Below are 10003 nucleotides of genomic sequence, written 5' to 3'. Positions count from 1 at the left end.
CCCATATGCCTTGCATATCTCAGTAACTTATGATGCATAAGCACTAGCGTAAATATTAGCTGGTACAACATAGTTGATACATATTTTCTGTATACATCTATAATAACTATACTTACCAATATTAAACCTATTATATAAGATTAATATAACTGGTGCTTCTGCAAGAATTAAGAAAAGCGTATACGTGGTAGCGCTAAGAGGGCGGAGTCTCACGACGTCACCGCTACAAATCACACTCTGATTGGTTCTAATATCCGAGAAGGTCTATTTCCATCCAGACTTCAGGAATATGCGCCCGGGACGCAGTGTTACCATACACAAACACCACAGGCGGGTGGACAGATGGAAAAAAACAGAGTATAGTCACCAAAAGCCTGCCATTTATGCAGACGATGCAAAGGAATAGCTTCCATCTTTAACTGTTTCCAGAATTTTAACCAAACTTCACCTCCACGGGAACAATTACCTCAATAATTCCAGCATTAATTCTATACACTGTATGTTTCAGAGCTTCTGTAGATCCATGGTGTTTTGGCCTAACGGAATCTACTCTAATTATGAAATCATACAAGCCTAAAGTGTCCTTTTGTAATATACTATCCTTTTGTTTAATGAAGGCAATCATGGTCTGTTTTTTAAGACAAATGTGGCATTTTGATATCGTAAAGCTCTGGTTGTTACTTGGCCACGACTCAGTTCTTCCTCGTTCTTTATTTTTAGGGCCGACTGTAGAATAAGACAAATAAAGGTCATCTAATCTTTATTTTCAAGTTCTCTTCGTCAGTACAACCTCATATGGTGGGATAAAGCTAAGGATCGGTTGGAAGGGATCGGGTTCCAGAGAAATGGAATCTCCCTCGGGGGGTGAAGCAGTGAATTTCTGGAAGAGACAAGTTGCGAAGAGGAACAGCTCCATTCTGGCTAAGCTCTCACCCAGACACTGGCGTCGCCCTGTGCATTACGTATTGTATTAAAATTATTTTATTTCCAGTGAAAGGGATGCTCTTGGTATTATCAGTTTTCGCTGTTTTGGAGTTAAATTTGCAGTTTATGTTTGTGCTGGACAGAAACCATTTGTCACCTTGAAAAAATTATACTATAAAATGAATTCTGCTACTATCACTACTTTATAGGAGGCAGCGCACCGCAAAACACTTTCTATTGTTTATAGGAAATTACTTATAGTAATAATACACTTAGAATTAGACATGTGCTCAGCAGAGCAACGACTGGCCTCACGAACATTTCTGTAGCAGTTTCACATTGAATAGTTTTCATATTCTAGTTCACATTTCGAACTTAAGTTCGTCCTGACGCTGATTGTTTTGAATGAGCATACGTATACTCTGTTTTTTTCCATCTGTCTACCAGCGTGAGGTGTTTGCGTATGGTAACACTGCGTCCCGGGCTAGATAGTTACATTCAGCTTACATTCAACAATAATAATAACCTTATTTCGAATATTAACAGTGTAATTCGCATACTGTAAATTATTAAAAAACTTTTCAGTTGCAAATGTACACCCAGATATCCTTCTATTTACCTAAAACTTACACATAGCGTAACTATTTAAAGCCCGGGACGCAGTGTTACCATGCGAAAACGCCACAGGCGGATGGACAGATAGAAAAAAACAGAGTATAGGTCTATTTCTATGTGAACTGTTCCTGTAAGCAATGTCCTATAAAAAACAGAAACAGTCTTTTGAGGAGCATTGCCTCCTAAAGAAAAGTTACAAGAGAGAATTTATTTAGAATAAAAAAAATTTCAAGGTGACAGATTTTTTAAAATGCATGCATAGTAATACAAACTTCGGAAGTTTAGATAGTCAAGCATGATCATATCACATAAAATATCTAAAATAAAAGTTAAATTATTAATATCTATTAAGAAGCACAATAAGGCACTTATCTGAAAGATCTAATTCATTTAGTTTAATTCACCAGAGGCCATTTATTCCTTTGGGCTAATTCATAGAAATTTATAAAATTAAACAATCACAGAAAGATCTAGGACTCCGGCAGAAGATACTGACCGAGGGAAAACGGAAGGAAGCCATCCTTCTTCGTGATGACTTTGCCGTTTTTGTCCAGGAAGTGTTCGGGGTAGAATTCCTCAGGTCGCTCAAAGTATTTTCGGTCTCTGTGGCAGCTCCTGGCACTAGCGAATATTGCAGTGTTCTAGGGAAGAGTGGCGACACAGATCACCATTTATGAATACGATATATTTAACTAAAAGCTGGATCACTTTACTTTTAGGATAAAAGGTGAAGCAACAGATTTGATGTTTCAAGTTTCAAAGTACAAGCTCTCGTGACGTCACCATATATATTTTTTTAGATTAAGTCTGTCTTTTGCTGATTTTTTAAAGAAAATCTTTATTAGCAATGTCTTGAAAATTATCAGCATTTATGTAAGCCGTGTCGCCATTTTAAATATTTTTTTTTATAGATATATTTTAGGGCTTAGACAATCATACCATTGTTTGTGCAGTTGACTTAGGTTGCAAACGGATTTAACCAGTGATAGTGAAAGACATACCTTAGGCAGCCGATACTTGCCCACTTGGATCTCTTCCGTGGTTGCGTGCAAAACGCCCACAGGTACGAAGGAGGAATACCTCATTACCTCTAGTAAAACTGCCTCGGTGTATGGCAATCTGAAAATGAACAGTTAAAACATAATAATCTAACTTCCCGGTTAGAATAACCAATACAGGAAAGAAAAAAACGAATAAATAAACAAGTATACACCTAGTAGACGTAGGAATATAACATTTCCAGGAAAAATTGAGCCCTTTGATTTCTTAGTCTATTCTGACCCGACATAAGACTGACTGGATTCATTTAATTCCAAACCAGATTTTTCTGAATTCCAACTTGTCTTTTTCAACTAACTCTAAGCTAGTTTTTCTTAGGACTTCAACGTGTATGTATTTCATTGCTAGACTATAGGACTCCAATATTCTTATTTTATTTTGAGACTCTAGGATTTCAACATATATGAGACCTACTAAACTTTTATGTAACTTTTCACGTAGCACACTAACCTTTCCTTGTCCTGGAGAGAAGGGAGTGTGTCCCTCGGAACCACCTCGTCAATTTCCTTCTGCATTTTTCTCTGTATTTCAGGATGGGTGGCCAAGAGAGCAATCAGCCATCGGATGGTAGACGAAGTCGTCTCACTTCCTGCACCGAAGAAGTCGCTGAGGGTTATGACAAGGTTGACATCTGAAAGTTGAAAAGATTGATTCTGATAAGCCATGCACTAGGCACTGTCGGCCATTCAGCGCCTGCCCAGGTGTGCCTATACACAGTCGACCTACACACACACTTGAATGTTATTGTGGACATCTTTCACATTTCTGTTTATTAATTTATTTATTTATTTTTATTTATTTGTTTGTTTATTGCTCAGGCGACCTGAGCGAATAGTTATTCTCAATCATTGTGACCGCATGGAAACGACTTGCGCAGGCGCACCCAAACGTTAGTAGCGGCCAGAGAGGTAGCTTGGTGGCTCGACAGCAAGATAAAGATAACCAGGAGCTAAAGATAAAGTACAAGAATCTTAAGGTGGAACTGACAGAATATCCCACAACTGTTCTAATGTTTGAAAGGATGGACAGCTAGACTGAAGAAAGGAGCTGGGCATAAATGTGGGCGTAGCTGAGAGCCAAAGGAAAGCTGCAAAAATCTTTATTAGTGCCCACGGTGCACCATGCTGTCCACGCAGTGCATTGACAGCACCGTTAGGGAGAAACTTTGTAAAAAAAATTACTCAAAATACAGACTTACACCTTATTTCCAGAAAGAATGATAAATTTTAAGGTCAAGCCAATCTTAGATGAATTTTTTTTTTTTTTTACTCACAATCTTCCTTGAATATGGTACTGTGACTGCCTCTCTCTTTCTGAATTTCTATGAGGTAGGCATCTATGTAGTCCTTGGGATTGTCTAGGTCCAGCGTCTTCACGTGAGCCTCTATAGTTTCCTGAAAAAAGAAAAAAAAAAACAGAAATGAATCCAGTAATGTTTTCCCAAGTAGTACTGAGAGGAAAAAGCAATGAGATCGATCATTGAAAGCATTAAATCTAGTATTGTACTATGTGATGAAATAGTTATAATAAAAAAAGGTATAAAGGATATTTGCTAAAGATACTTACAAGCATGAGGTTTTTGAATTGTTCCATGTTATCGTAGATTACGTTCACCTTGAACACTTTCTCGAGCACAAATCTGGGGAGTATTTTGACGAGCAGTGGAAACAGATCCAGAATCTGGATTCTTCCTTGGACTAATTCTATGTTCTGTCTCAGGTTAGCATTAAATTTTATTATTTCTTGGTCATCCGTGTCGTACCTTATATCTAGATAAGGGGAAAGAACACAAATGTCTAATTAACTCTATCTTTGTATTCTTACCTCTTCTTCTTCTGAACTCAGGTGTTCAGCATTGTTCATTATCTTCATTGGCTCTTAACAGGGCTAGCTAAGCACCCACACTTAAGAAAAGGATTCGAGCAGCAAGATAAAAAAAAATAGTCCTTACATACTTGCTACAAGCTTCCAGATGACGTTCAACACAGCGACGTTGAGGCACCATGATATTTCTATGGGTTTCCCAGCCGTCCGTTCGAAAGTCTCTACAAGGCTCTGAGCCTCGTACTGGATGACGCCCTCAAGGGAAGACTTCCCCATGCCGAAATCCTTCAGGTGTCTGAGGGCGAACCTTCTGCCCTGTACCCAGACGTCGCCGATTGAACTTACAATCCCTAAGCGAGAGAAATGGTGATACATTAGGCATGGAAGATAGCGTGCGTCAAGTCACTGGTTCTACGCCTAGAGCAAGCCAATCCGGTTGCTTCCAAACATATTGTCATAATAAATCATCTTGTAACCCAAGAAATCGTTAATCTCATATTGCATCATACATGAACGCGTTGAAACCCTTATCTTACCAAACAGATTATTCCACTCAGCAGTAGTAGAGATCAAAGAGTAATGAGGGGCATTTACACGGTCTAACGGTTCGTGCAACCCGGTTTTCGCAACACTTGTTAGAAATTAATTTTGACTGTGGGAATGGGGTATTTGGCTGGCGAAGGCCGCTGACAAACGGCTTGAAGGCGTGTGACGTCACTGCAAAACCACCCCCTTAGGAGTAGACGTTTGTAAATCCTTAGAAATGTAATCTTCCTTTGTATAATAATTATTGTTGTTTGATTTTGTCATAACTCATTCCTTGTTATTATCTGTGATCAGGGATGATTTTAAGTTTATTATCTTATGCACAAACCATCGTAATATTCATTGTGACTTAAGAGTCACAATTAATATTGATATTTGTAATTTTCACACTGCAGATGTGTGAAAAAGCATGAAAAGTTGTAAGGGAGGCACACAGATTCATCACTATCATGACTCATAATTAAATTTATACCTGTATTTAGGTAGGATTAGTTGAAACTGTATCACATTCGAACACAGTTGGTTGTATGGCGGCATGTGTGGCTGGAGATAACGCATACCGGGCCGGGGTGCCCCACACCCCTCAGGGGTTGGCCTGGGTAGAAACCCATGGATCAAGGTATTGGTGTTCAGTCGTTCCCCATGGGCATTTCGGTCGCTTAACCCCACTGGTAGTTGAGTATTTTCAAACATTTCTTAAGGGGAAGCGATAGCTGTTGTCGAAATAGGTTTAGTTGTTAAATATCAGTGTTTTCTCCTGACCATTGTGTCAGTCTGTGTTTGTATTTTAAGCATGCCATTAGAATATAACCCATGGGCGTCAACTAGCCTAACTCAGGTCAGACATTGGAACTGAATTGCAATTATGTTGTGATGATCAACTTATTGGTCATTGCTTGTATTTATGGATGTTCACAGAGTCCCCCATTTCTTAGGATGATGTAGTAAGATTCCCCATGCATTTGGATGATTTATAAGATTAGCCATGTATCCTACTGTTACCTATTTCGAGAATTAAACTTTGCTAGAATTCCCTGATGCATTCTCGGTAATTTTAAATATTTCATTTTGATTAACCATTAATGAAAATTATTCAGTTTTGTAAGTGTTTTATTTACATTATATTATTTCTTAATTATCCATGGTATTTAATTACCCAGTATTAGCCTAGTAGCATGTTTCTGACAAGTGCCTTTTGTTGTTCAGTGCCTTGATCCTTCAATACAGTCCACTCTTATACCTCTAGCCCTGGGATATCCTCAGTAGACTCTATGCATGTTTTTGACTCCCGAAGTCTATATACAAGTTGGACCGATTCTAAGGGAGGGAGCGGAGTCTCTGGGTTCGACTCGACTACTTCCCAAACCAGAATCCCTGTAGGAGGTTAGTGACGTCAGAAGATCTCATGCGGTACATTGTAGGCATTACTTAAGGATCTCTGTAGCGTGCCATCGGCCCCAAGTTGCAACCACTTTCGTTCCTTTTACTGTACCTCCTTTCATATTCTCTTTCTTCATCTTACTTTCCACCCTCTCCTAACACTTGATTCATAGTGCAACTGCAAGGTTTTCCTCCTGTTACACCTTTCAGACCTTTTACTGTCAGTTTCCATTTCAGCGCTGAATAACCTCATAGGTCCCAATGCTTGGCCTTTGGCCTAAATTTTATATTCAACTCAACTCGAACCAGAACCATTGGGAGGTAGTGTGTTCTCCACAGAGTCCAGCTTGGCCCGACTTTTGTGGGCAGGGCTTAAGTTATCCACAAACATCTTTGCTTCTCAACACACTGGGATTGGATGTAAATCTGGTTTGACTGTGTGACACCTCTTCAAATCTATTGACAAACAACTTGGGCAACCAGGTTGGACAAACCGTGTTAATACCTTTACATTTGTGCGTGTTTTTTTAAACGGTATTGCACACTTTTGTCACTTAACATTTTTTTTTATCAAAGCAAGATTTTTTACATTCATTGAGCTACCATAAATTGCTCGATTGGAATAATTATGCTTACGGGATCGACCGTAATTTTTGTAGATGACAATGTAAACGCTTTATATATATATATATATATATATCTATATATATATATATATATAATATATATATAATATATATAATATATATTATATATAACTGTTCTGTCAGTATATATTATCTTTGGCGATTTGTCCATAATATTTTTCTTGAGCACGATACACTTACGTAATACTAACATTATTTTCTATCATATGTTGGAAACCAAATAATGTTGTACCTAAATTTCTATAGAATACCAATTTGAATTGTTTTACATTTTCTTTGCCAACATTCAGATTTGTGGTTGAATTCGTGTTCTTATGATGAAAGGTGAAGAGTAAAAACCGGGGTAGCTAGTGAGTTGGGAACCTGTGGTATATATACTGATATTTTGACTTCAGCCTAGAAATGGGAACCAGCTAGATATCTTAATTATACTATAAGGAAAAATGAAGTGCCAGGCAATTGTAATAGTTTGGAAGAAAATGGCTAGGCCGTTAAGAAACTGCAAGAAACTAACCTCCGTTCTCATGATATTTAACCATATCGAAAGAAAACAGGTAAGGCCTTCCCTGACATTCAGGCCTGTTGAATGTAGTCTTTATCAGTTCGTAGTCGCATAAGCCGACAAACACATGGCTGCCAATTTTCCAACTGCCGATAGAGAATGATATAATTAATAGATTATAAAAACAACCGTTGGTAGCGAATTTGGTATTTGTTCATTCAAAAGATTGCAACCAAATTGTTAATTTACCAGTAGGATGAAGAAGGAAACCTTTCGAATACTTACGTAAATATATCTCCATATTGTTCCCTCAGATCACTGATAATTTTTCGGGTATTATTGGTATAGAGAGGGACGTACCCAATGATTGGGAGACCCCACCGTCCTAGAAAATATAAAGATAATATTTGAATCTTTAAATATTAAAGATTCGCAAGCGAGTTTTCGTTAAAACCATACCAGTACTACAGCACGGCCTATACCAAATTTGAAATGACAGTTGAATTTTAAACATCATAAGATAACATTTTATACTAATCTGGTAGTTTTGTTTAAGATTTTAACATTCCGAGGAAATTTTGTTCAGTAAAGAACTAATATTTTATTTTTGGAATAAAGAACAAGCGAGAGTAACTGACATTTACAGCTGCAAGAGCTGTCGGATGTTATTCGTTCTCTCTCTCTCTCTCTCTCTCTCTCTCTCTCTCTCTCTCTCTCTCTCTCTCTCTCTAAAACTTTTTTTTAATAAGACACTTCAGCAGATACTGAGGGTTTCGAAGATGTTTGTCTTCTATGAAAAGCGTAACTTATCAGACTTCTCGCTTACATTATGGTTTGCTCTGCTCTCAATGCTAGAGCGGCGTCAATAACCTCGTCGTTGCGACGCCAGTAAGAATTAATAAACCAATCAATCAATCAATCTCAATGCTAGAAAAATTAACTTTCGTTGGATATAATACCTCTGTTACAAAAGTACAATGACTTTTCTTTTAATGTCATTGTTATCGACAACAGGTATATTATCTGATTTTTCTATTTGTTATCAGATTTAATGTTATCTCAGTATTCAACCTTGGGAGAGAACACAAGAATCAGCAAAGTTAAGTGGCTAACTGCGCACCAAACCATAAACCATAACTAGGTTACCTATTCAAGCACGATGGAGTTGTAAATACGAACAGTAATTTCAGACTTCTAGAAACGCTATTTTGTTATGATCTTGACTAAACATCAGTTACTGATTACCAATAAAATCGTTTAGAAACTTAAGTTATTGTGTTATAGTAAAAGCTTACGATAGTGTAATTATGAAGACGGAATTTACCAGAACGTGTGTCACTTGTCAAAATTTGATATAAGGAAGGCAGTCATTTTTCAGGTTATTTCACAAGATGGCATTTTTCATATTATTATTAATTATTTGTTAACAGAAGAAGAATATTTAAAAACATGATGCTAGTTTTTTTTATCGCAGACAACTCCATACACAAAATGTAAAGAAAAGTAGTTGCAAAGTTCAACTGATTCGTTTTAGTGTATTTCTATGAAAGAAATTAAATCTACATAAAACTCGTTTGAAATTAATTCCCAGATTTTTTTTTTAAATGCTAAAATTCTCTACAAAACTGAATGTTACTTTTCAGTGGTACGAAGCTTGTACACAAGAGCCTAATGATTAATCAAGTCAAAGACAAGACCAAAATCTTTTGGAATATGCTTAAGTAAAGAAATATTCAGCTTCATGGGTGTTAACAGTGGTGTCTGGCTAGCTCTAAGAGGACACCACAAGCACTTCCAAGCACCTGTAAGCCTGTTTCTACCCTATTCTAGCTCAAACTTGGACAAATCACCTGGTGGAAGACCACTTGGCTTCCTGGTCAGCCAGTAGATGAGGCTTAGGAACAAAACCACCAACGTCCATGTCAGCATGGTTTCGGGTGGATGTCGAACAAAGAAACTAGGATCCACCCTTTCTCTGTCGGGTTTTATATAGCTTCCTTATCATTCAAGAAGAGATAAAAAAGATCAGTTTTTTTTCTCTCGGTTGATTTGTTTATATCCAGATACAAACTCATTTTATTATCAAGAGAAATGCAAAGGTAACGCTTGTCAGTTCCGTATATATTAGGGCTAAAAGTAAATAACTTCCGTTGCACGAACGAAATTGAAATGAATTGTTTAGACCGAATTATCATGATAAGATCAGATGAAGGTAATTGGGAGGTAAAGGAGTAAGAGAGTGAAAGAGAAAATGTAAGAGCACATGAGTATTTTTGGAGGTGAATCTGCTAAACAACTTTAAGGGGAAAAGGAAGCTTGTAGTACTGTCTTATAATTAAAGATGTAATAAAAAGATGCAGTCTGAAGATAAAGGAGTGATGCAAATTAGAGAATGATTATGAAAGTAAGGGCTACAATTAAAAAGGCATCAGGAAACTATGAAAATACCTGTATGATGCTACATTATTGTGAAAATGGTACTATAACTAAATGTCATAACCATTTT

General features: G+C 37.2%; 1 protein-coding gene across 3 annotated transcripts; it reads right to left on the bottom strand.

Moving 5' to 3' along the window:
* Nucleotides 1–747: 747 nt before the first annotated feature.
* LOC135220018 (cytochrome P450 2L1-like) lies at nt 748–9465 on the bottom strand. 3 transcript variants are annotated; one of them, XM_064257320.1, is made up of 11 exons: nt 9348–9465; nt 7783–7882; nt 7510–7643; nt 4554–4772; nt 4165–4367; nt 3872–3992; nt 3049–3229; nt 2541–2658; nt 2036–2180; nt 989–1024; nt 748–952 (listed from the first exon to the last, which is right to left on the bottom strand). In XM_064257320.1, the coding sequence occupies exons 1-11, from the start codon at nt 9424–9426 to the stop codon at nt 930–932; spliced, it is 1359 nt and encodes a 452-aa protein (XP_064113390.1). In that variant the 5' UTR covers nt 9427–9465; the 3' UTR covers nt 748–929. The 3 variants fall into 3 exon arrangements, with proteins under 3 accessions (XP_064113390.1, XP_064113389.1, XP_064113391.1); XM_064257319.1 differs by lacking the exon at nt 989–1024 and having other exon boundaries at nt 748–951; XM_064257321.1 differs by lacking the exons at nt 989–1024; nt 4554–4772 and having other exon boundaries at nt 748–951.
* Nucleotides 9466–10003: the final 538 nt, after the last annotated feature.

The sequence above is a fragment of the Macrobrachium nipponense genome, chromosome 1, assembly GCF_015104395.2.
Source record: "Macrobrachium nipponense isolate FS-2020 chromosome 1, ASM1510439v2, whole genome shotgun sequence".
Classification (NCBI taxonomy): Eukaryota; Metazoa; Arthropoda; class Malacostraca; order Decapoda; family Palaemonidae; genus Macrobrachium; species Macrobrachium nipponense.
This window is presented reverse-complemented; position numbering and strand designations above follow the sequence as displayed.